This window comes from Hyla sarda, chromosome 3 (assembly GCF_029499605.1).
Source record: "Hyla sarda isolate aHylSar1 chromosome 3, aHylSar1.hap1, whole genome shotgun sequence".
Lineage (NCBI taxonomy): Eukaryota > Metazoa > Chordata > Amphibia > Anura > Hylidae > Hyla > Hyla sarda.
Window position 1 is genome coordinate 262,769,896 of NC_079191.1, and position 27,779 is coordinate 262,797,674.

General features: G+C 42.3%; 1 protein-coding gene across 15 annotated transcripts in view; it reads right to left on the reverse strand.

The window, feature by feature from the left end:
• EPB41L2 (erythrocyte membrane protein band 4.1 like 2) overlaps nt 1–27,779 on the reverse strand; it is a 148,807-nt gene that overhangs the window by 102,908 nt on the left and 18,120 nt on the right. For all 15 annotated transcript variants that reach the window (XR_008891348.1, XM_056566539.1, XM_056566538.1 and 12 more), the window contains exon 3: nt 4,986–5,090. Coding sequence is in view for 14 of the 15 variants with exons in the window: in XM_056566539.1 (XP_056422514.1) it covers nt 4,986–5,090 (105 nt within the window). In the remaining variant the exon portion in view is untranslated. The remainder of the gene's footprint in view (nt 1–4,985; nt 5,091–27,779) is intronic.

Sequence of the window (27,779 nt, forward strand, 5' to 3'; positions counted from 1 at the left end):
AACACCTGTGTGTTTTTTTTTATCGCTGTTCTGGCATCATGGGGGCTTCCTAAATGCAACATGCCCCCCCCCCCCCCCCCCCAAAAACCATTGCAGCAAATTTCACTCTCCAAAATCCCACTGTCGCTCCTTCCCTTCTGAGCCCTACATCCACATATGAGGTATTTCCTTACTCAAGAGAAATTGGGTTACAAATTTTGGGGGCTTTTTCTCTTTTTACCCTTTAAAAATTTAAAAAAAAACTGGGTCTACAAGAACATTCTTCACTTTGCTGCTATTCCTGTGAAACACCTAAAGGGTTAACACACTTTCTGAATGTCATTTTGAATACTTTGAGGGATGAAGTTTTTATAATGGGGTCATTTATGGAGTATTTCTAATATGAAGGCCCCTCAAATCCACTTCAAACTGAACTGGTCCCTGAAAAATTCTGATTTAGAAAATTTTGTGAAAAATTGGAAAATTGCTGCTGAACTTTGAAGCCCTCTGATGTCTTCCAAAAGTAAAAACTTGTCAACTTTATGATGCAGACATAAAGTAGACATGTTGTATATGTGAATCATTATATAATTTATTTGGAATGTCTATTTTCCTGATAAGCAGAGAGTTTGAAAATTTAAAAAATGATAAATTTTCGACTAACATAAAGCAGAATATGTCACGAAAACAATCTCTGAATCAGAATGAAAATTAAAAGCATCCCAGAGTTATTAATGCTTAAGTGACAGTGGTCAGATGTGCAAAAAACGCTCTGGTCCTTAAGGTGAAAATGGGCTTGGTCCTTAAGGGGTAACAGATGAGGGGACACTTCTGATCGTGACCCATGAAGGGAGATAATGGGGACACTAATGAGCATGACACAGGAGATGACATCACATTACAAGACTGACATGCAGCATTATGGCTTCTAGATTTAGGTTCTATTGAACCTGATGCTTCCTAATTGATTAATATCAATGCTCTGCTCTTCAAGCATTTCTTTACAACCTAAAATTGCTACTTGCTAATAGGTCATAAAACTACACAAACACTGTCATTTGCCATGTATGTAGAGTTGAACCAGAGTCTGCATAGAATACTGATGTCAGGGGTCGCTGGGATCCCCATATTGTGGTACTTTTACAATTGTATCTGGGTGTCCCTGGCATTCAGCTTACCCATTCTGCAGCTGCAATCCAGCACAACAGCTGGCTCATAAATGGGTCACTGTACTGACTGCACTGGGACAAGTGAAACAGATCATTCAGCATTCAACACAACTTTGGCTGAAGGTCACAGAAGTGAGGCATTTTACTCTAGAAAAGGCAACAACCCCAACAGGAAAAAATGAATCAGAGGGAATTGGTGCCAAGAAAGAAACACATTCTGTATATTTTAAAGACTCAAGTGAACATGTGACATAAATGGAAGTAAGAAGCGATGATGTATACTCATAACATCAGGACCTATTACAGCATCTCACCGGGAAGCCCACGGAAGCATTGAAATGTGTCAAATTCACATAAGAGCAAAGCTTAGAGCTCCCCCGAGGAAAAATCAACAGAATATGTTCAGGCAAAGGACTGGAATGCAACAATATCTCAGAACAGCAATAGATAAAAGGTTCAAAATGCTAATGCACAGAATACTGCTAAATAAAACCTTTAAGAGCAACATCATCAGATTTAGTCTTAGCCGTAATCATAGCCAGGGCCAAATGCTGTCTGTAAATCCATGCCAAAATCTGCATGTCTTAAATAAGGATTTTACCCTTTTCTATGGGAAAAATAAGAACAAATACAGTACGTACCCAACTCAACAATGTGCATAATGCTCTATCACAGTGGGGGAGCTTCTCAAAAACTGCTTTGAGAATATGAAAATATGTGAAAATTCATTTTCATGCCACTTTTTTTTTCAGCGCCAAATAATTTTTTTTGCAGCCGTATTGGAATTTTTTGCGCTAAAATTGCAGAGTCTGTCGCCAAAATGTTTTATTTTTGCGCAAAACTTTACATCCCAGAAAATTCTGGCAGAAACATCTCATTGAAAATATTCCATGGTTACTAGTGCCCAGACAAGCATTTCTGAGCCTAAGGGTGCGTTACCACACGGCGTATACGCAGCGTATTTCACGCTGCGTAAAATTTACGGCAGCAGCGGGAAATGCGCTGCGTATTCCTTGCTCACTATACACACAGGGCTGTCCGGTGGCAGCCCTATGTGTGCAGTGAGTTTTGGAGGCGGAGCCACATATCACAGTCACGCCAGCACACGGCCCCGCCTCAAAAACTCACTACACGCATAGGGCTGCCGTCGGAAAGCCCTGTGAGTATATTGAGCAAGGAATACGCAGCGTATTTCCCGCTGCTGCCGTATATTTTGCGCAGTGTGAAATACGCTGCGTATAGGCCGTGTGGGAACGCACCCTAAATGTGAGTGCAGGTGCAGTGACCAAGAAAAAATATATACACACCGGTATATATATATATATATATATTTTTTTTTTTTTATAACATTTTTCAATAATAATTATTTCTTTTTTTTAATAATTACTTAACTCAATTTCCTCCCCAAAAAAAACAAAGAAAAAAAAAGCAAACAATAAAACACCAAAACTGATTTCTACACTATCAAAAAGCTGGTGTGAAATTTTGGATGTAAACTGGACTCTCACCCCTTTGAAAATATCATGTAAAGCAGACAATATGCGTGGACATGCCCACTTTTACAAAACTGACGTGAACAGTGTAAACTGCGGCACGAAGCTCTTTGAAAATGTGGTCGATAATTTTCGCGCCAAAATTGTGGCGCAAAATTATTTTTTTGGGGCCCTAAAGTCTTTGAGAATCTCCCCCAGTGTTTCCCAACCAGTGCGCTTCCAGGTGTTGCAAAACTACAACTCCCAGCATGCCTGGACAGACACTTACTACAGAGTGTGAATGAGTTTTAATAAAAACCCCAATCACTAGCAATATACTTCACCCCTATTACATGTTTTCAATGCAAAATGAAACTAGTAAGGCTGAAGGGACCACGATAAAATGGAATTCTGGGCATTTGGGGCAATAAAACAAAATTCCGCTATGAAAATTCAGCAACATGCTTATTTTGTTACTTGAATTAGTAGCAGAGCTCCCTCAAATCTTTACATGCTGCAGTCGCTACTGGCATCAAAATGTATGCGGTTAAACCAACAGGAAGGGACTCTCTACCGTTTCTTGCAGTTGCAGCAGGGTCCTGGCTACTGCTGCTTGATCACACAGGCAGAGCGATAGTGCCCCCTCTGCTTGACCTAAACTGTATTGGTCAACGCCATTAGGACAAACAGAACTCACCAAAAACTTAGATGGTTAATGGTGTATTCCCAACTTCAAAAGTGGCACCCAAGCCACAGAATAGGAATCAACAAGTGATTCAAAGAATAGAGGTCAATTGTGCCCCAAAACAATAGGGATAACTTTTTATGCTGGGAATAGCCTTTTAAATGATCCCTTGTGAAGTTGCCCATAACATGTTAATAGAGCTTGGTAGTGTAAAGCATAAGTGACACTGTCTCACTGTGCTTTCACTGGTGGTTTAAAGTAATAATTATGTCATCCAGAAAAATGCACAGAGCTACCGTATACAAGCATGTGGAATACACACAGCAGTGTTAGACAATAACTAGGCCATAATGAAGAAGCCACCTTCTGTGGGAGGTGTGGGATTGACTTCCATACCATTTTAACAAAAAGCACCTGTACCAGGCAGTCTGTTATTTTATGGCTACTGCCCCTATAAGCAGCACCGGTAAAGGGAAGACAATGGAGGCAAGTGTACTCTCAAAAGGCTACACCACTTTCATTTTTTTTGGTTGAATTTACAATTAAAACAAGATGGATTAGGATACTAATACAAAAGCTTCCCAACCTGCCAGAAGAATCCAAATTCACACTATCCTTAAAGGAGTTATCCAGTAATTTGTAAATTACTTCTATTAAAAAGTCTTAATCCTTTCAGTACTTATGAGCTTCTGAAGTTAAGGTTGTTCTTTTCTATCTAAGTGCTCTCTGCTGACACCTGTCTCGGGAAACGCCCAGTTTAGAAGAGGTTTGCTATGGGGATTTGCTACTAAACTGGGCGTTTCCCGAGACAGGTGTCATCAAAGAGCACTTAGACAGAAAAGAACAACCTTAACTTCAGAAGCTCATAAGTACTGAAAGGATTAAGATTTTTTTTTATAGAAGTCCTTTACAAATCTGTTTAACTTTCTGGAGCCAGTTGATATAAAAAAAAGTTTTTCCTGGATAACCCCTTTAAGCAAGGGAGTGAAATCGTACCACCTTCAGAGTTCTCTAAATAACCACTTCCCTTGTAGTGCTCATGGTTTCAGGCCGCAGCGACAGAGTAGTGGTACACTATCACCTTTATCAAGCGCATTCCATAATGGTCATAGGGTACCACCAAAACATTGTGTGTTTGTGGTGACTAATAAAGTTCTATGTAGCTTTTTGTTATCTTATATCAAGTGGTGCTTGGTCTATTTCTGCTATCTCCTACTATTCCTAAATTAATGAGCGTATGTGTTATTTATTTTTAACACTAACCCTGTGGTCATACTGACATTTCTTTTATGTGATAGTGGGTGTCCAAGTGTGTACAGTCAGGAATAGAGGAAAGACATTAGTTATTATTTTACATGTACCTCTATTACCTGCTTTAGTGACAGATGGGAAACATCGCTAATAATGAAAAAGAAGTGAAAAGCCCTCTAAATGCCTGCTCATCATTAAAACGCTGGCCAATATGGATGAGATACAAGCAGTAAATCTGACAAAAGCCAATAAAGAAAAGGGCAAGCTGGGACACCAAAGCTTGACCCGCATTAACCTTACATCAGGATACATCAGACTATCAGGTCTCAAAAATAGTGTTTAAAGGTGTCAAATGATGTAAGAAACCTACAAAAACAAATTCTAAATATTTGTGTGTATACTATTATTCTACAGAAAAATTATTCATACCTTCTGGTTTCCGCTGTCATAGTAGATCAATCCAAAATAATCTGTTTCCAGTAGGTTGAGATGCTCACAAACCTTCCCAAACAATGTCTGTCCTTTTGTACGTTTCTGAAAAGAAAAAAGGGAGCGTTTGTAACATTGGTTTACACTACAAATAGATTTTCTTTATAAAGGGCTGCTGCAATAGGTATTTTATACAGACTACACAATGGTGTGTGTGTGTGTATGTGTGTATGTGTGTGTGTGTATGTGTGTATGTGTGTATGTGTGTGTGTGTGTATATATATATATATATATATATATATATATATATATATATATATATATATATATATATATATATATATATATATACACACACACACACACACACATATACACACACACACCGTATTTATCGGTGTATAACACGCACCCCCATTTTAACAGGCAAATTTAAGTTAAAAAAAATAAAATGTAAAATAAATGACTGACTAAATGCCACATCATCCCCCAACTTCGTTTTCTTCTGCACCTGTTTGGTCCCGTCCCCTCCAGTGCCACATCATTCCTTCCCTTTTATCAGTCCCTGTGCCACATTTACCCCCTCTCATCGCCACCCCCCATGTCTCATCATCCCCCCCATGTCTCATCATTTCCTCCTGTCATAGACCACCACTAGCCATACAGACATTAAGCCTTTAGTGCCTCCCCCCCACCATAATCTCCCCGTCTCATCATCCCCCACCCTATCTCATCCTGCCCCCCATCATTTCCCCCCCATCATCATTTCCCCCGTCTCATCATCCCCCATCATGTTCCTCCTATGCTATTCTTCCCCTCCTTCATCATTCCCCCTTTTCCCTGATTTTCATAGCGCTTTGGCAGGCCAGGTCAGGAGGGGGAGGTCTTGCGGGTTGTGGTCAGTGAAGCAGATGAAGACGTCCTCTCCCGGCTCCTCGGCGCGGCATCAGGGATGTCACTTTTTTCATTTCCTGCAGCCGTTGCTAGTCAGAGTTCGGAGTGCGGCGACTGCAGGAAATAAAAAGTGACGTCTCTGATTCCGCGCAGAGAAGCCGGCAGAGGAAATCACTCATCTGCTTCACTGACCGCAGCCCACAAGACCCGCTGCCTGACCTGGCCTGCCGAAGCGCAGCCTGGTAAGGAAAAAAATAATAATATGAAAAGCAGGGAAAAGGGGGAATAATGAGGGAGGTAGGAAAAATTAAAAGCAGAGCGGGGAGGAGACACCACTGGTCACTGATTTAAAGTGGCCACGGCCGTGCTGCTAATACTTAACAAGCAGCCGCTGCTGCGGCAGCTTTAAATCAGTGACCAGAAGATTTAACGTATAAAACGCAGGCTTTTTGCCTTAAATTTAAGTTTATAAAAATGTGTGTTATACGCCGATAAATATGGTATATTATATACACACACACACCCCATATATTTTACATGCACTGTTCAGCCATAGAATCAAAACAATCTCCCTAAAATTGTTTAGGTCTTTCGTGTTGCCAAAAACGCTCTATCCTATCGAGTCATGGGGGGACATTTATAATCGTTGCTTTGGTAAGCAAGTTCTGTAGGTATTTTTTTGCTTTAGTTTTGCTTATGTATGGCACATTTATCATACTATCACAGGGGGTTGATAAATTTGGCTTACATAAGCAAAAACCAATAAATCACTTTTAAATATCATTTTTTTAGCACACAAAAGCAAAAACCAATAAATGACTTAAGAACACCAATTTGCAGCTTTGAAAAAAAGTGTTATCAATATATCTATATATCTCTATCTATATATATGTTTTATTACATTTTTTTAACCACTTTTTTCCCCTCTAAATGTACGAATTCATTTTTTATTTTTACTTCTCATTTCAGATCCGTGTATCCTGTGGATTACTTTAGATTCGGAGAACTACGGTCACCAGTGTATTTTTTCTTTAATGTTAATAAAATGGTTAACGAGGGCTTTGGGGGGGGCAGGGAGTGTTTTTCTTGGAAAATGTTGTGTTTTTTTATTTACTTTTCAGGCTTAGTAGTGGAAGAGGTCTTATAGACGGAATCCATTACTAAGCCGGGGCTTAGTGTTTGCCACAAAAACAGCTAGCGCTAACACCCTAATTATTACCCCGGTACCCACCGCCACAGGGGTGCCGGTAAAAGCCGGTACCAACAGGACCGGAGCTTCAAAAATGGTGCTCCTGGGCCAAGGCGGTAACAGGCTGGCGTTATTTAGGCTGAAGAGGGCCAGTAACAATGGTCCTTGTCCACCCTGGTAACGTTAGGCTTTTGCTGCTTGGTTGGTATTTGGCTGAGAATAAAAATAGGGGGAACCTTATGCTTTTTTTGCATAAATAATTAAATATATAAAAAACGCATAGGGTCCCCCTATTTATTTATTTTTTCAGCCAAATACAAACCAAGCAGCAACAGCCTGACATTACCAAAGTGGGCAAGGACCATTGTTACTGGCCCTCTTCAGCCTAAATGGCAACCTATTACCGCCTAGGCGCGACATCCTCCCCCCCCCCCTGCATGACTACAACTCTCAGCATGCCCTTACAGTTAGGGCATGCTGGGCGTTGTAAAAGTGCAGCAGCGGGCAGGTGACAGGCTTGTCACCCGGACCACAACTACAACTCCCAGCATTCCCTTACAGTAAGGGCATGCTGGGAGTTGTAGTTGTGCAGCAGAGGGCAGATGACAAGCTTGTCCCCCGCACCTGTCACACAACTACAACTCCCAGCATGTCCTGGGAGTTGTAGTTCTGCCAGCCAGGGAAGCGGGTGGTAATGCGCTCCGCTCCCTGGCCGGCGGTGATCAGAACATCCCTGTAATTTCATATTTTCCACCAGGTCCCGTGACACAGGCCAGGTGAGAAATTTGAAATGACAGTAAACTCTGGGGTGCCATAACAAAGGGAGCCCGATAACACTGCAGCCGCCCGGGACTCCCGCAGCTGCGCCGGGAGATGTGCAGGAGCAGTCTCTGCCATCCCTCAGCATGCACCGAAGCGCTGAGGGATGGCAGGGATGGCTCCCAGCCAGTCTGCAGGAGTCCCGGGCGGCTGCAGAGTGATGCCACCCCAGGCTCCTTTTAACATATAGCGGAGCCGCAGAGTTTTAGTCCCTACTGTAAGATCACATTTCCCGCCGGGTCCCAGCCAATCACAGGACCCAGCGGGGAATGTGAAATTACATTAGGGACTTCAAAAACTCAGCAGCGCCGAGGCATGTTAAAGGAGCCCGGGCTGGCATCACTCTGCAGCCGCCCAGGCTCCATCTGATTCTATCCCCGCTACCCTGACTTAATGACGGGGGCGCTGATTTACCCACCCCCCCGTCTCCTGCCCACTACCTGCTACAAGACTATGACTCCAAGCATGCCCTCACTGTAAGGGCATGCTGGGAGTTGTAGTCTTGCAACAGGTAGACAGATGGGAGCTGTGTGGTGCGGGCGGGTGGGAGGCAAGGTGGGGATGTAAATCAATGTGATCCATGATCAGGTAGTCAGAAAAGCAGAAACATAAGCAAGGTTCAAGCTGGTGTAGATTCCTGGAGCTTTTAATCAGATGTGCCTAGATCTAGGACAGTTGCAATTGATAAAAAGGGTGCACTGGAAAGTGAAAAAACGTCTACGTGAGCAAGATATCAAGATAAGCGGTGGGATGTAAACAAAAAAAGAAGTCGCAAATAAGCGGAGTTGCGCCAAATATACGGGAAAATAAGCTCTACAAACTTTGAGAAATCTGGGACATGGACTCTACAAGACCTCTGAAGGGGTTCTATACTGTCTGATTCTAGGAGGTTAACAGTAGGTCCTTTATGCCCTGTAAGTAGTGAGGTGTGATCACATTGGCCCAGATTTATCAAACTGTGTTAAAGAAAAAAGTGGTGAGTTTTTTTTTCCACAGTGACCAATCACAGCTCAGGTTTCACTTTCCCAGAGCAAGTTAGCTGAGCTGTGATTGGTTGCTGTGGGAAAATCACTAAAAAAATCACAATTGTATTTTAAAAAAAAATCCCTAATCAAACCAGGAGATGAACAATAAAAAGGGGTGTACAGCTGAATAGAAGGCAACAGCCGTTTCACACTTCATAGTGCTTCATCAGGCCTGATGTATGAGAACAGCTGTTGCCTCCTATTCAGCTGTACTCCCCTTTTAATGTTAGTCTCCCCTCTGTCCATACGTATATATTTGAATTAACAAAAACAAATTAGCCGTCTATGGTGAGTGCCGCTATCTCATTTCTACTCTGAATGTATCTTACCTACGATGTAAAGGAGAGCACTATCAGACGTGAAATAAAATAGCACTTGCATGTAGCTGTAACTAACTTGAGTAAACCTGTGTTAGTTTCTTGCTACTTTAGAATATTTACAGAACTCTTCAGCGGCTCTGGACACATGTGCATTGTGCCCATGAAGCCTTGCCTTAAGTTCACCTTGCTATATCACACATTGAGTAGTGAAGTGAGATCTACTGTACTTCGATTCAACTGTGCAATATGCATATGCCCAATGCCACTGGGAAGGAGGTCTGAACCCCTCCAACTATGGTGAATGTCAAACTTTAGAATGCAAGATCAGATCAAATTATGTATGCAGATTTGAGTCACTTATCCCCAGCTGAATACAGTAGATATGCTGGTGGTTTAATAGTCACAAGTGTCCCTCCAGACACACCACTGCCACAGCCTCAGAACCCCTGGAAGGAGTGCTACGGTTTTTTGACACTGTACACTGTGGCCAATCACTGGCTTTAGTGATCGTGTGCATTTTCTGTTGCATGTCCAGTGAGTGGCCGCAGTGTCCTGAGCACAGTGTAGGATGGCATCACCAGGTCATCCCACCAAGGACCCCAAAAGCAGTGGCTGTGCTGGACCCAGAGCGACAGGAGGGGTGTTTTGATTCCCCTCACAATCCGTTTCCAAACAATTTGTTGTTTATTTATAAAAACAGAAAACCCCTTTAGGGCCACGTCTACAAAGTTTCACACATAATATATTCAAAGATTAAATTATTTGGAATTCTCCATAAAACACACAATTCAGGTATAGAAAATAATGTCGCACTAAAACCAAGAAAACTTCAAACTACCTATTATTTTATGTTAAAGTACGGTATTTACTTTCTCACAAGTAATATATAAAGTATATAAAAAGTGAGCTTAACTCTTTAGAGGGCTAACAAAATTCTAAGGTTTATAAAAAGGTTAAAGCTCAATTCAAAGAGCTTTCTAACTGTGGTTTGCACACAAAAAAAAAAATGAAAGAAAGAAAACAGACAAAGTAGCCAAGCCTTTATTTACTCAGCCGCACAAACTTACAGCTACATCTATTACAACCGATCAAACATTAAAAGAAAACCATGATGGTGACATTCCCAGTCATGATCGAGAGCACTGCAAGAAAACCAAGCTAAGGCTGGGTCCACACTACGTTTTGTCCCATACGGGAGCGCATACGGCAGGAGGGAGCTAAAACCTCGCGCTCCCGTATGTGACCGTATGCGCTCCCGTATGCCATTCACTTCAATGAGCCGACCGGAGTGAAACGTTCGGTCCGGTCGGCTCATTTTTGCGCCGTATGCGCTTTTACAACCGGACCTAAAACCGTGGTCAACCACGGTTTTAGGTCCGGTTGTAAAAGCGCATACGGCACAAAAATGAGCCGACCGGACCGAACGTTTCACTCCGGTCGGCTCATTGAAGTGAATGGCATACGGGAGCGCATACGGTCACATACGGGAGCGCGAGGTTTTAGCTCCCTCCTGCCGTATGCGCTCCCGTATGGGACAAAACGTAGTGTGGACCCAGCCTTACCCTACAAAGGAAAAGACATTAGAGATCATCATTTGTAAAGACAAAAGTCCTATACCAGGTCCTAATAAGTGCTTGAAGCACAAACATCCTATAATAAGGGTAGGGTCACATGTGCAGTATTTTGCTGCATAATTTCCTACCTATTGAAGTGAATGGATAGCAAAATCAGCTGAATATTCGACTTCAATGGGTAGGAAAATATGCAGCAGCAAATACGCAGCAAAACATGGGACATGTGACTCTACCCTAATAGTGCAAATTATTGTTTGCAACGCCACAGCATATACCATACTGCTAAATATTGGCCACCCTTTTAGATGTTCAAATATTACAGATGATATTTTAAACCTTTTTGGCTTGTAAACAAAAAAAAACACTAGAAAAAAAAAAAAAAAAAAAAGGAAAATCCTGGCATTTTTCTGTAAAACACTGGGGGAGATTTATCAAAACCTGTCCAGAGGAGAAGTTTCTGAGTTGTCCATAGCAACCAATCACTACTTTCATTTGAAAAGGCCTCTGAAAAATGAAAGAAGTGATCTGATTGGCTGCTATGGGCAACTCAGCAACTATTCCTCTGGACCGGTTTTATAATAGATAAAACAAAAAGAGGCGGCGCTCAAATCCCAAAAGCGATTGAAAGTAAGAGAGGTTTGTACTCACCCGGTGTATGTGGGAGGTCACAGGACAGTGATCCCCCACTAACACCTGGAGTCCTCTTGTCACTTATATACTGAAACAATCTCCGTCATGTAGACATCCCTTAGGGAGGGCGCAATCACAGTGCCGTGGTCCGTGTATGAGAAAAGAACAAATGGAAAAACCAGCGCTCGGAGGCAGTATATAACATAATAACAATCAATTCAAATTATGGTAGGTTGTCACTGAAATGGACTTCCTTCACTAGGGGAGATGTGTAGGTACAGTAACCTTTCACATCATCCCCTTCCAGGAGAGTATGACAAAAAAGCCCAGAGGTCCGTGGATGGATAGGGTGGGTTTTATTGCGACGCGTTTCGGAGGGCTTACAGAATCGCCTCCTTCCTCAGGATATATGCCTGAGGAAGGAGGCGATTCTGTAAGCCCTCCGAAACGCGTCGCAATAAAACCCACCCTATCCATCCACGGACCTCTGGGCTTTTTTGTCATACTCTCCTGGAAGGGGATGATGTGAAAGGTTACTGTACCTACACATCTCCCCTAGTGAAGTAAGTCCATTTCAGTGACAACCTACCATAATTTGAATTGATTGTTATTATGTTATATACTGCCTCCGAGCGCTGGTTTTTCCATTTGTTCTTTTCTGGACCGGTTTTGATACATCGTCCCCACTGTGTGAAGCCACCCTTGGATAAATGGCTCAGTAAAAGAATGAATGACGGTTTATTATACGTCACAGGCAAGCACAAGGACAGATAAGCCAATTATACCCCCACATCATGGGGCTAACAGTAGAAGAAAAGGTGTTCAAAACTGGTTATGTATTAAAGGCAACAGACCCCTAAAAGTATTTTTTTTATTATTGCTTTTTGTTTGTACCCTTTCTTCTAAGGGAATGTTTACAAAGTGGAAAATTAGCAGAATGTCTCTCATCAAACACGGACGGACACTTTACAAATTTGCATGTTCCGTTGGTGCTAGGACCACTTGGAAATGTGCTATTTCCATAGACAGTGTATTTCTGCGTTCTAAGTTTAAAGAAGCAGATCGAGCACACTCTAAAAAGAAATGGTCACACGGTGGAATTTCCACAATTCCACAGAACACAGAATTCCACCCTAATGCCAGCCCCATTGATTTCAATAGGATTCCACCGAAAAATACAACAATTGTTTTATATTTTGTAGGAATGCGGAAAGCGGAATCTCCAGCGGAATTCCACATGAACATTCCACCGTGTGAACATAACCGAAGAAGTCAAACCGCGCAGTTGGCTCCATTCCAGCACATCTGCATCTATTCAGACTCTTTTTGGTCATGTGTCTAATATGGTTGATTATGTCAGAGGAAGTCAGTCTTTGAAACATGCAGGAAAAATTCAACATGCGGACAATGGGGGCATTTATCATTGTAGGTGTAAGTGAAGTACTTTAGTACACTTTTTTTTGTGTGCTGGAGCCCCAAATTTATTAAACGGTCACAGAGCATTTCATAAATTTTTTGCAGGTCACATTTTCTGAAATTTTACTCTTCACATACACCAAAAAGCTAAGCTAAGTCTGGGCTGTGTAATTTAGAGACCTTTCAGTAGCTCTGCGCAGTTCACAAAATCCGTCCATATCATGCATATTGCCAAAATCAGTGGATTACAACTCAAGATCAACAGAAATGTGTAAACCAAAGGGCGCAAAACAAAAAAAATAACCTGTCTGCGCCTCCACTGTGATAATAGGGCAAACCACTTTAATATCATGGCAATTTTGATCTGAAAAACAAACTTTGAATTGGGAAATGCATTACAACTGCACGTGAGCCGGCCGCAACCCACTTAGGAGTCTAAAGTTTGCAATTGGGTAAACTTTAGCACTATTAGCTTAATTAAATGACCAGGTGCAGTGATGCCACACCCAGTCTCTTTGCACAAACAGCTTTATGAAAAATGTAGGCAGCATCATAAAGTCAATTCAGTGATAAATTTTAATCCAATATGAAGCCTAACCAATGCCTCCCATATTAGCTAAGAAGAGGTAAGCACCAGGCATACAAAATCATCTATGGGGGCTATAACAATGCAAAAAAAATAAAATAAAAAATAAGTGAAAAAAGTTATGATTTAACCCCTTCCCTAATAAGTTTGAATCACCCCCTTTTCCCATAAAAAAAAAGTGTGCAAATAAAAATAAATATAAACATATGTGGTATTGCCGTGTGCGTAAATGTCCAAACTATGAAAATATATAGTTAATTAAACCGTATGTTCAAAGGCGTACGCGCAAAAAAAACTCCAAAATATAAAATAATGCATTTTGGTCACTTTTTATACTATACATTTTTTTTTTTTATAAAAAGCGATCAAAATAAAAATGGCACTGAAAAACTTCAAATCACGGCGCAAAAAATTAGCCCTCATACATCCCAATATGCAGAAAAATAAAAAAGTTATAGGGGGTCAGATCGTGGCGCAAAAAGTTAGCCCTCATACCACCACGTACATGGAAAAATTAAAAATTAAGTTCTAGGGGTCAGAAGAGGACAATTTTAAACATAACATTTTCCAGCATGTAGTTATGATTTTTTTCAGAAGTACGACAAAAATCAAACCTATATACAGTGGGGATCAAAAGTTTGGGCACCCCAGGTAAAAATTTGTATTACTGTGCATAAAGAAGCCAAGGAAAGATGGAAAAATCTCCAAAATGCATCAAATTACAGATTAGACATTCTTATAATATGTCAACAAAAGTTAGATTTTATTTCCATCATTTACACTTTCAAAATAACAGAAAACAAAAAAATGGCGTCTGCAAAAGTTTGGGCACTCTGCAGAGTTAATATCTTGTACTGCCCCCTTTGGCAAGTATCACAGCTTGTAAACGCTTTTTGTAGCCAGCCAAGAGTCTTTCAATTCTTGTTTGAGGTATCTTTGCCCATTCTTCCTTATAAAAGTCTTCCAGTTCTTTGAGATTTCTGGGCTGTCTGTCACGCACTGCTCTTTTAACCCCTTAAGGACCAGGACCATTTTGGCCTTAAAGGACCAGACCAATTTTATTTTTGCATTTTTCGTTTTTTCCTCCTCGCCTTCTAAAAATCATAACTCTTATATTTCCATCCACAGACCCATACGAGGGCTTGTTTATTGCGCCACCAATTGTACTTTGTAATTACATCACTTATTTTACCATAATTAATATTTTTTGGTTGCGCCGTACATTTTATGTGGGACAACCGCAATTTCGCAAATTTTGGAAGGTTTTCTTTTCACGTTTTCTTTACACTTTCGAGTAAAAATTGTATGCTTTCTTTATTCTTTAGGTCAATACGATTAAAATGACACCCATTTTATATGCTTTTCTATAATTGTACCGCTTAAAAAAAAATCTCAAACCATTTTAACAAAATTTGTATGTTTGAAATTGCCCTATTTTGACCACCTATAAAACTTTCACATTTTTCCGTATATGGGGTGATATGAGGGCTCATTTTTTGTGCCATGATCTGTAGTTTCTATCAGTACCAATTTATACTAGGTACCTAGGTTTTACGTTTCATAAATTTTTTTATTAAAATTTTTTTTTTACTAAAATGTGACAAAAAACAGCAATTTTGGACTTTTTTTAATTTTTTTAAGTTTACGCCATTCCTAGTACGGGATAATTAACAATATATTTTAATAGTTAAGACATACGCATGCGGAGATACCAAATATGTGTATTTTTTTATGCTTTTTTGGGGGTAAAATGGGAAAAACTGACGTTTTACTTTTTTATTGGGGGAGGGGATTTTTTATTTTTATTTTATTTTTTACACTTTTTATGTCCCCATAGGGGACTAATCATAGCAATTATTTGATTGCTAACACTGTTCAGTGCTATGTATAGGACATAGCACTGATCAGTATTCTCGGTGATCTACTCTGGTCTGCTTGATCTCAGACCAGAGCAGAAGACCCCAGGAGACGGCCGGAGCAAGGTGAGGGGACCTCCGGCCGCCATGCTGGATGATCGGATCCCTGCGGCAGCGCTGCCGGCGATCCGATCTTCCGTTCAAGGTACCGCACTGCCGTGATCTGTATTGATCACGGCATCTGAGGGGTTAATGGCGGACATCTGCGCGATCACGGATGTCCACCATTACCAGCGGGTCCCTGGCTGCTGATAGCAGCCGGGACCTGCCCCGCATGACGCGAGCACTGCTCCGGTGCTCGCGATCATGGCGGCGCGATGTACGTCATGGTGCGTTAAGTACCACGTCCCCATGACGTACATGTATGTCCATTGTCGTTAAGGTCTATACATAGATTTTCAATTATGTTGAGGTCAGGAGATTGTGAAGGCCATTGCATAACCTTCAGTTTACACCTCTTGATGTAATCCCCTGTGGATTTCAAGGTGTGTTTAGGATCATTATCCATTTGTAGAAGCCATCCTCTTTTTAACTTCAGCTTTTTTACAGATGGCATCAAGTTAGCATTCAAAATTTGCTGAAATTTTATTGAATCCATTTCTCCTACTCGTGAGATGTTCCCTGTGCCACTAGCTGCAATACAACCCCAAAGCATGATTGATCCACCCCCATGCTTAACAGTTGGACAGAGGTTCTTTTCATTAAATTCTGTTCCCCTTCTTCTCCAAACGTACCTTTGCTCATTCTGGCCAAAAAGTTCAATTTTAACCTCATCGGTCCGCAGAACTTGTTTCCAAAATGTATCAGGCCTGTCTATATGTTCATTTGCAAAGTTCAAACGCAGATTTTTGTGGTGAGGACATAGAAGAGGTTTTCTTCTATGAAGTTTATCTTTATAGTGGCAGTCTGCCAGATCTTTCTGGAGGGATTGTACAGTCAAACGTGGGTTTTGAATAGTTTTTCTCACAATCCTGCAAGCTGTTCGGTCTGATATTTTTCTTGGTCTTCCAGATCTTTCTTTAACTTCCACTGTTCCTGATGACTGCCATTTCTTAATTACATTCCGAACAGAGGATATTGACATCTGAAAACGTTTTGCTATCTTCTTATAGCCTTTTCCAGCTTTGTGAGCATCAACTATTATCAGTTTCAGATTTCTAGACAACTGCTTAGAAGAACCCATGGTGCTGATTGTTGGGGCAAGGTCGGATGAGTCTGAGTATTTAAAACCTTTGAGATTGACATCACCTGGTCTTCCCAGATGATTATTGAGAACAATCCATGACACAGTCAGGTCTCAGCTTTGCAAAGGGGGCAGTGCATGCTATAAATTCTGCAGGGTGCCCAAACTTTTGCAGATGCCATTTTTTTGTTTTCTGTTATTTTGAAAGTGTAAATGATGGAAATAAAATCTAACTTCCATTGACATATTATAAGAATGTCTAATCTGTAATTTGATGCCTTTTGGAGATTTTTTCCATCTTTCCTTGGCTTCTTTATGCACATTAATACAAATTTTTACCTGGGGTGCCCAAACTTTTGATCCCCACTGTAAGTAGTGTATCATTTTAATCATATGGACCTACAGAATAAAGATAAGTTGTCATTTTTACCAAAAAAAAAATTTACTGTGTAGAAACGGAAGCCCCCAAAAAGTTACAAAATTGTGTTTTTTTCTTCCATTTTGTCACTGATTTTTTTTTCCGTTTCGACATAGATTTTTGGGTAAAATGACTCATGTCATTACAAAGTAGAATTGGTGGTGCAAAAAAAAATAAAATAAAAAGCCATCATATGGATTTTTAGGTGCAAAATTTAAAGGGTTATGATTTTTAAACCGTAAGGAGGAAAAAACAAAAAGGAAGGGTTAACATAAAGTCGATTTTTTTATGCTTACCGTAAAATCTCTCTCTCGGAGGATCCATTGGGGATACAGAACCGTGGGTATATGCTCTTGCCATTAGGAGGCACTTACACTAGGCAGTCTGCCCCTCCTGGAAGGATATACCCTGCCTACTGAACCTGAGCTAAAAAGATTTAGTCCAAAGCAGTAGGAGGAAACCGACAGAGAAAGATATTAGTAGGTGTCTGAGGGCACCATACAAAAAAGGGAACCGAACCACCCCTCGGACAAAAACAAACCGTGAATGTGTGCACGTGGTAAAATTTTGTTAAAGTGTGCAAGGACGACCAGTTGGCCGCCTTACAGACTTGCAGGACTGAAACCTATTGCGGAGAGCCTAAGAAGCCACAACAGAACGCGTGGAATGCGCAGTCAGATGAAAAGGTGATACCTTTCCTGTACGGCTGTACGATTCCGATATGGTAGAATGGATCTACCGCAAAATGGTCACGTTGGAAGCCGGAAGACCCTTGCGACTACCCTCTGGAATCACAAAGGAGTCACCCTGACGAAAAGAAGGTGACCGAAATATATATCCGGACAGCCCGAACAACATCCAGACTATGTAGGGAACGCTCCTTAGCATTGGAAGGAGCCGGACAAAAACAAGAAAGACTAATGTCTTCATTCACGTGAAAAGGGGAAACCACCTTGGGCAAGAAGGAGGGAGGTGCCGAAACTCTACCTTGTCCTGATAAAGGGCCAAAAGAGGGGAGTGACAGGAAAGAGACGCCAACTCAGAGACCCTCCTAATGGAAGTGATAGCGATGAGAAAGGAGACCTTCCACGAAAGGATGCGAAGAGAGGCATCCCGAAGAGGTTTGAATGGAGCCTCCCTCAAAGCACCAAGGACTGACTTGGAGTGGAGGACTGAAAGGAGGCGCCTTATGGACCACACCCTGCAGAAAGGTGCGGACATGAGAATTAGAAGCTAACTGCAGTTGAACCAGAATAGAAAGAGCCGACACTTGACCCTTAAGAGAGCTGAGGGTCAAATGTTGATCTAAACCGGATTGTAGGAAAACAAGGCAGCGTGGAAAGGAAAAACAACTGGGGAAACGGACTGCTCCTCGCACCATTGGAAATAAGCCTTCCAAGTGCGGTGGCAAATCCTGGCGAAGGCTGGCTTACGTTCTCGAAGCATGGTGCGAATCTCCCTGGATAAAAACACTTAAAGCCACTGTTTAAACCGCCAGACCGTCAGAGGGGACCCTGGGAGAGTAGATCGGGGCGAAGTGGAAGACGCAGCGGTATGTCAGCAACCAGCTGAATCACGTCAGCGTACCACGTGCACCTGGGACAATCTAGAGCCACCAGAATGGCAGGGACGCCCTCCGGGCTTGAGTTTCCACACAACCCTGGGCAGGAGAGGGAGATTCGGAAAGAGGCAAGAGAGGACGACCACGGAATGACCAGAGCGCCCACCGCCAGAGGGTCTCGCAACTTCGCAACAAAGTTGCAGATCTGCGCAACCACCTCCAGATGGAGAGACCACTCCCCCGGATCCGCAGAAGTTTGTCTGAGAAAGTCTGCTTCCCAATTATCCACACCTGGGACGTGGATGGTGGAGAGAGAGGGAACTCAAGCCTCAGCCCAGAGCAGAATCCCGGAGACTTCCTACATTGCAAAGCGACTGCACGTGCCGCCCTGGTGATTGATGTATGCCACAGTCGTGGCATTGTCAGACTGAACACAGACCGGCTGATCCTGAAAGAGGCCAAGAAAGATGGCCCGGAGCTCTAGAGGATTGATGGGAAGGTAAGCCTCCTGAGTAGACCAGCGACCTTGGAACCGTCAGATCCCGAAACGCAACCCCCGCCCCCCTGAGACTTGCAAAGGTTGTGACGACCTGCCAGTGGTTGGGAAGGAAGGACAGGTAAGGTGAGAATGGAGCCACCACAGAAGGGACTGCCGAACAGCAGGGGAAAAAAGAATCCGCCGATCCCGGGATAACGGAGATTTGTCCTACCAGGCCAATATGGCCAGCTGCAGGGGGCAATAACGAAACAGGGCAAAGGAAACCGCCTCCATGGCAGCCACCATCCGTCCCAGTACCTCCATGCAAAAATGAATTGGAATCAGAGAGGGGCGCTGTAGGAGACGGAACCCCTGTTGCAATGAGCATCGTTTGTCCAACGGGAGACAAACACTGGCTGCTGCCATGTCAAAAGGAGACCCAGAAATATCAGAGACTGGGAGGGAGACAGGTAAAACTTCTCTCCATTGATCACCCAACCGAAGGTGGACAGAGCCTGTAACGCGAGATGAAGGCTCTCCAGGTTTTGGGACCGAAAAGCCACTGCCAAAGAAGGGGATCGAGGAGGGTGGGATCGGAAGAAACAATCACTGGTGATGGAAGCAAATTCTATCAGATAACTATCTGAAATGATGTCCTGACCCAGGAGTCCTGAACCTGAGCCAGCCAAACATCCCAGAAAAGAGAGACAGACTACCTCCCACCCAGGAAGATGACGCAGGTGGGGGCGCCCCTTCAGGAAGAGGAAGGCTTACGGGTAGCAGACTTGGCTGTGAAACCCCCAGAGCAGTTGTCCGACATTGGGAGTGCGTCTGTTTGGGAGGGTGATCCGATGCAAAAGGACTGAAAGTTAGTCGCCTTCCGACGGGGATCGGAGCGACGAGGCTTGTTCTGCGGCAGAGAACTCTTACCCCCCATAGCTTCGGAAATAATTTCATCTAGCCATTTCCCAAAGAGCCGGGAACTGAAGAAGGGGTAGAGATTTCCTCGAAGCAGCATCTGCATCCCACGCCTTAAGTCACATGGAGTGGTGAATGCAACCAAATTACCTGAAGCAAAAGACGTGCAACGAGCGGATTCCAAGACTGCTGAGCAGAGAAAGTCACCGACCTGAGAGAGCTGGCAAGCAATATCCTCAAAGTCCTCCTGGGGAGCACCCAACAGGATGCACTGGCGTAGTTGGGAAGCCCAAACTGAAACAGCCTTGGCCACCCAAGCGAATGCAAAGGTGGGAAGCCGGGACAAACCTGCGGCTTCATAGGCAAATTTCTCCAAGTTCTCCATCTTTTTGTCTGCACGATCCTTAAGTGATGCTGTGTTCGCTAGAGGCAGAGTAGTAGATTTGGACAGAAAAGAGACATGAGGATCAACTGTAGGTGGCATTGTCCACTTGGAAACAAGATCCGGAAGAAAGTGAAACTGAGCTTGAATCTTCTTGGTTCCCTGAAATTGTTTGTCCGGATGCTTCCAAGCCACGTCCAACAAGGTGTCAAATTCCGCATGAGAACTGACATCCTTGGGAGAACGCCGAGAGCAGCGAAAAAAAGAAGCTTTAGGATCAGGATCCGAAGTTCTTGGTTTCTCCAGATGAAGTCTCACTGATGGCTGACACCAATCCGCCCACCATTTCAGACACTGCAGAGTGGTCCTCATGATCCAAGGTGGATTCAAACCAGTCATCCGCTACTTCCCCTGGAGAGTGGGAACCTACGGAGGTAGCCATAGACAGAAGCGTGTGAGACCTGGAGCGAGGAGTCAGACCTGGGATTATTACCCAGAGAATGGCCCTGGAGAGGGGACGCTGCCGGTGAGCTGGGGAAGAGGAGTGAGACCTACAGGAAGAGTGTCTATTCCGTGTGCGCGACTCTGGAAAAGAGCCAGAGGCAATTACCTTAGAGAGCTTGCAAGCGTGTTGGAATAGGATGGTCAGGGGATACTGAACGAGACTCCCTGGGAGAAGTACACAGGGAAAACCTCTCTAAGGCGGAAGCCACTGATTTGGAGACCCTAGCCAGTTCGGAAATCGACTGGGTAAGGGAAGAAACTCACTCTGGGGGAGGGACGGACCCCACGCATTCCAGGGGAACATCTTGAGATACCAAGAGAGACGGCATGGTGTGCTTGGAGGAGCAGGCAGAACAGGTGGATTCAGTGGAACCACCAAGTATTTTGGTCATGCAGCCCACACACCACAGCTGCAGGTGATGCGGCCGTCTTCCCTGATAGAGAAGCGCCCGCAATTCCCGGAGCCCTGGCACTATGAGAAAACACCTCACCCAATTCCCACAACTCAATAAAGAAAATGGATAAAAGCCCCCCCCCCCCCCCACAGGAGACCCCAAAGATAAGGGGCTACCCAGTACACCGCCATACTTACCGAAGAGGTCTTCAGCCATTTATAGTCAAATGGTGTGCGTTCACACCTCATTTTTACGTTACGGGTGTCGGATCCAGCTGGGGGAGGGGCAAATCAGGCTCTCCCGTACCCCAGCCGGACCAGCACTGAAATCCATTTACTTTAATGAGCCAACCGGAGTCAAACGGTGACTCCGGTCGGCTCATTTTTGACCCGTATCCGGTTTTGTGACTGGACCTAAAACCATAGTATACTAAAGGTTTTAGGTCCGGTCGGGAAACCGCATACGGACCAAAAATTAGCAAACCGGAGTCACCGTTTGACTCCGGTCAGCTCATTAAAGTAAATGGATTTCAGCGCTGGTCCGGCTGGGGTACAGGAGAGCCCGGTTTGCCTCTCCCCCAGCCGGATCCGGCACCCGTAACGTAAAAACGAAGTGGGAATACAGCTTAAAACAGGCCCTAGCTATAAAAAAATAAAATAAAATAAAGAAGACCAGGTCTGGAGAGAGCTCCAGCCCTGTGTCTGCCTCCTACTGACACTAAGCTAAAACTGATTAGCTCAGGGTCAGTAGGTGGGGTATATCATGCCAGGAGGTGCCGACTTTACTTTGTATGCCTAGTGTCAGCACCTTCTAGTAGCAAGAGCATATACCCACAGTTCTGTGTCTCCAATGGTACAGACTGAGAAACTCGTTTTATCAATATGGATGTAGCCAGGATTACCTTGATCACAAATACAACACGTAACTTTAATGTGATGGGATAGCATAATGTACCAGACATTTTAATTATTAATAATTTATTTTCATAGAATCCTTGGTACCAGAAATTGAGGAATAACTTTAAAATTAGGTTTGTGAAGTGTTAGTAGAATGTGTTAGCAGTAAAAATATCTTTTACAGGGATCAGGATGACACTAGCTTTGAGGTTGAATGTAAGACAGCCCCCCACAGTTCTACTGAAATAACCTCAGATGACCACAGAACCCCCAAAAACGTCTAAAGCCAAAAAATACTGTCTCCTACATGATGCCTTGTTATTTGTGGTATGCAATAGCTTGCCCAGAAATATAACATATTTTGTAGTGTGCCAGCAGAGAAATATTGGATTAAATGCTAGTCTGCCCTTCTAAACAGACTCCATGGGACAGTGTCACTTCAGTGAAACATTGCTATCCCTTTCTGTGTAGGACTTCTACACACTAATGCTATTGTGCTGCTTAGCTGACAATGATAAAAAGTCAACAATAGAACAAGCAGTGAATTCCTCTTTGGTGACTGAGGTAGGGTGTACACAAATTCCACAATGTCTATGGAATGTATTGAAAATGGTAGGTTTACAGAATAAAAATAATGAGACAGGAATGCTAAAATGATACTAAGATTTTGGTCTCATCTGTGAGCATTAAAAACCGAATGTCCTACTGTATGAATGGTAAGTAAAAAATAAACAAAGGCTGTATCATATCAAAGGCTCCACTTACTCTATAAAGCAGGTAAGCGTTGTAACTATTTTCTCAGTATTTTCCCAACAGGTATGCTCTCAATACTACAACCCATTGCCTGTGTCAATCTCTTGTCTGCTGAGTAGCTGTTGTCTCAAAGATTGTATGGATCTCAAGAGCCACATAGCCAACGCATCTAAGCAGTGCTGATGGTTTCTGATATTGGGAGCATTTCTGATTAATGCCAATTGTTTGTGCAATTCTTATAGGAGAATAACTAGTTGCAACCTATGGATGTCTATAACAGAGGTCAGGAAAGTATTACACACAAATCCATTTCTCTTAGTAAGTGAGCCTTCCTGGCATACTGTCCCAGAATAAAAAAACATAGTATAAAAGCTCCACAGCTTGAGGCAAATATCACGGTGTCTCAGGCTGTTCAATAAATTTAGTTCAGCTTTAGACTGTCTACTCTTTTATGCAAGCCTCATGCAGCGTGTCACATTTTAGGCCACATCACCTTACCATGATGTAAGACTCCCTTGCCAAATTACAAATAAACTGTATCTACATAAAAATAAATAATAACAACAACTTCAATGTGTTTTTGACAAAGATGCACTATACTGTGGAATCAGGTGCCAAACTTTAGACAAAATGCTTTAACTGTTATCATTTAGCAGAATAATGCGAGTGTTAGGGCTCATGCATGTGGCTCTATCAAAGGGAGTCTGTCATCAGATTTTACCATATACAATGCATGGCAACATGTTATAGCGGCAGCTATACTCACCAAGTCCCACTGTTATCACGCCACATCATGGTGGTTGACAGCAGGAGCAGCAGGTGTAGGAGAGTATAGCTCCTGGTCTAGGGAACTACTTTCGGGGCCAGCGGGGGACATTTTTACATTGTATATCCTCTCCGTCCCTGCAGGCAGGAATGTGTTCCAGGGATGAAGAAGATTTTACTAAGTATAAATGGTACAATCTGAAGGCATGTTCCCTTTAAGTTCTATACAACCTCCAGTACCCATAGAGATCTATAGGATTCATCTGTACCTCCATTCTCCCATGTGGGCATACAGCGTTTTGCGACATGCTCTATTTAAGTTATGCCTGCATTAAAAACAGAAGTAAAAAAAAAAAAAAGAGTATGTGTGGCTTCAGGAAGTAAAATGTACAGATATTTTACTTCTAAAGTCTTGTACAACTATATCAGTACACAAATGCTGTTTTTTGACCCTGAGAAACATATTTAGATGAGGAGTGGGGAATAAAACACAAAACACATTTAGTGGTAAATATACAGTATTAGAAATATTTCTAAACGCTGGGAGGAGAAGCCATTTCCTTGGGGGGGGGGTGACAAATGGTCTTGAACAGCAAGCAGAAATGGATCTAGTGTCAGCTTGCATATGCATCAGTTGCTCAGACGTGCTTATATAAAATGGAGCCATGCAAGGCGGTCTTACAGCTTTCTGCAATAAAATATTCATTGTAGAGATGCCCAAGCAAAACATGCAAAAGCAGAAGATAGAATGTTTTTTATGTGTTTTAGGTCATTAGTTAGCCATCTATTCCCCGTCTTGTAATCACATTGCACAATTGGCTCTTTCCAGGTGGATGAACAGCATATAAGGCACTTGAAAGGGATTTATGAATATAGGTCAGCAACAGCCTCCCTGACAGTCTCTCTGCTTTCTCTTTCATATCAGGTTATGGAAAATCTAGACTTGCTTTGCCAACTATAAATGACATTTCAATATATCCTTCAAGATATGTACACAAGGATCACAGGACAATTATCAGCGAAGTGTGACATGGTAGGAAACTCCGCAGCATATTCTTCTCCAAGTTTGCATGCAAGAATAGAAAAGACAGCTTGATGGCATGTTCTGATGGCAGCTGCCATTGCAAAATACTATGCCATATTAGCTAACTCCTCAAAGAACATTACTCAGACAGTGAAACCAGGTTACTGCAGTGTTCATCTGTAATCAATTTTTATGTAACAGAATATGGAAGTTTAACCCTTTAAAGACAATGGACGTAAATGTATGTTCTGATACGCTGGTACATAGCGCACTAGGACATACATTTATGTCCTGTACATGACGCGAGCACCAGAGCTGTGCTCTCAGCAGTCAGAGACGCGCCAATAATGCTGGACATTAACCCCCTCAGATGCCATGATCAATACAGATCACAGCATCTGTGGCAACGCAGCACTTTAAATGGCTGATCTGATTGCGTGCAGCATGGGTGCAGGGATCAGATCAGCCAAGATGGTGGATGGGGGTCCTCTCATCTGTCCTCCTGGCATCGTCCTCTCTGTTCTGCCTTCCAGCTCACCAGAGAAGTAGATTGCCGATAATACTTATCAGTGCACTGAATAGTATTAGCAATCTAATGATTAATACTCACTATGGGGACATTAAAAAAGTGTAAAATAAATGTGAAAAAAAAAAAGTAAAAAAAAAAATTGTCCAAAAACCCCTCATCCAATAAAAACTTTAATTGCCCTTTTTCCCAATTTTACAAAAAAACAAACAAAAAAAAAAAAACTGAAATTGCTGCTTTTTGCACATATCACATCCCAGAAAAAATTCAAACATACACTAAAGTGGTACAGATAAAAACTACAGATTGGGGTGCAAAAAATTTGCTCTCATACAACTCCATATACTGAAAAATTTGAGAGTTAGAGGGGTCAGAATAGAGAAAGTGAGCCACATGTGAGGAATAAAACACAGTTTTTTCACTGTGTGACATCTGTTGTTTGGGGTCAGAATAGATTGATTTACATTTTGTTTAACCCCTTAAGGACTCAGCCCATTTTGGCCTTAAGGACTCAGACAATTTAAATCATAACTCTTTTATATTTTCATCCACAGACTAGTATGAGGGCTTGTTTTTTGCGCGACCAGTAATCCTTTGTAATGACATAACTCATTATATCATAAAATGTATGGCGCAACCAAAAACACTATTTTTGTGGGGAAATTAAAACGAAAATCGCAATTTTGCTAATTTTGGAAGGTTTAGTTTTCACGCCGTACAATTTATGGTAAAAATGACGTGTGTTCTTTATTCTGAGGGTCAATAGGATTAAAATGATACCCATTATTACATACTTTTATATTATTGTTGCGCTTAAAAAAAATCACAAACTTTTTAACCAAATTAGTACGTTTATAATCCCTTTATTTTGATGACCTAACTTTTTTATTTTTCCGTATAAGCGGCGGTATGGGGGCTCATTTTTTGCGCCGTGATCTGTACTTTTTTTTGATACCACATTTGCATATAAAAAACTTAATACATTTTTTATAAAAAAAAATTTAATAAAATGTATTCAAAAAGTAGGAATTTTGGACTTTTTTTTTCGTTCACGCCGTTCACCGTACGGGATCATTAACATTTTATTTTAATAGTTCGGACATTTACGCACGCGGCGATACCAAATATGTCTATAAAAAAATTTTTTACGCTTTTTGGGGGTAAAATAGGAAAAAACGGACGTTTTACTTTTTTATTGGGGGAGGGGATTTTTCACTTTTTTTTACTTTAACATTTTTTTACATTTTTTTTTTACACTTGAATAGTCCCCATAGGGGACTATTCATAGAAATACCATGATTGCTAATACTGATCTGTTCTATGTATAGGACATAGAACAGATCAGTGTTTTCGGTCATCTCCTGCTCTGGTCTGCTCGATCTCAGACCAGAGCAGGAGACGCCGGGAGCCGGACGGAGGAAGGAGAGGGGACCTCCGTGCGGCGTTATGAATGATCTGATCCCCGCAGCAGCACTGCGGGCGATCCGATCATTCATTCAAATCGCGCACTGCCGCAGATGCCGGGATCTGTATTGATCCCGGCACCTGAGGGGTTAATGGCGGACGCCCGCGAGATCGCGGGCGTCGGCCATTGCCGGCGGGTCCCTGGCTGCGATCAGCAGCCGGGATCAGCCGCGCATGACACGGGGCATCGCTCCGATGCCCGCGGTTATGCACAGGACGTAAATGTACGTCCTGGTGCGTTAAGTACCACCTCACCAGGACGTACATTTAAGTCCTGCGTCCTTAAGGGGTTAAAAAGTTTATATATATATATATATATATATATATATATATATATATATATAAAAATTTTATTTTTATTTTTTTATTTTATTTTTTTTAAGTAGAACAATAATAGAAAAGCATTCAAACTATGGTATCGTTTGAATCATATTGACCTACAGAATTAAGAGAACATGTCATTTTTACCATAAAGTGCACTGCGTAAAAACAAAACCCTCCAAAAGCTGCAAAATTGCGTTTTTCTTTTCAATTTCCCCACAAAATATGGTTGTGCATTACATTTTATAGTAGAATCAAAAATGTCATTACAAAGTACAACTGGTCATGTAAAAAACAAGCCCTCATATGGGTCTGTGGATGAAAAAATTGCAAGTTATGGATTATGGAAGGCAAGGGGGAAAAAACGAAAATGCTAAAATAAAAAGGGCTTTGTCCTTAAAGGGGTTCTCCGGTGCTTAGACATCTTATCCCCTATCCTTTGGATATACTGAAAATGAAAGGATTACACAATGTCTTGTCAGGCGTTAATCACGCAAAATCATGCTAACGCAAGTACAGATTGTAAAAGCTATATTAGTAAGTTATATATCTCTTAGTGATGATCTTATATAAGTACAATTTTCTGATACCAGAATGCCCCTTTAACCCCTTAAGGACACAGACCATTTAGGCCTTAAAGGGGTACTCCGGTGCTTAGACATCTTGTCCCCTATCCAAAAGGATAGGGGAGAAGATGCCTGATCGTGGGAGTCCCGCCGCTGCGGACCCCCGTGATCTTGCACGCGGCACCCCGTTTGTAATTAGTCCCCGAAGCGTGTTCGCTCAGAGTCTGATTACCGGCGACCACAGGGCCGTGGGTGTGAGGTTACGCTCCCC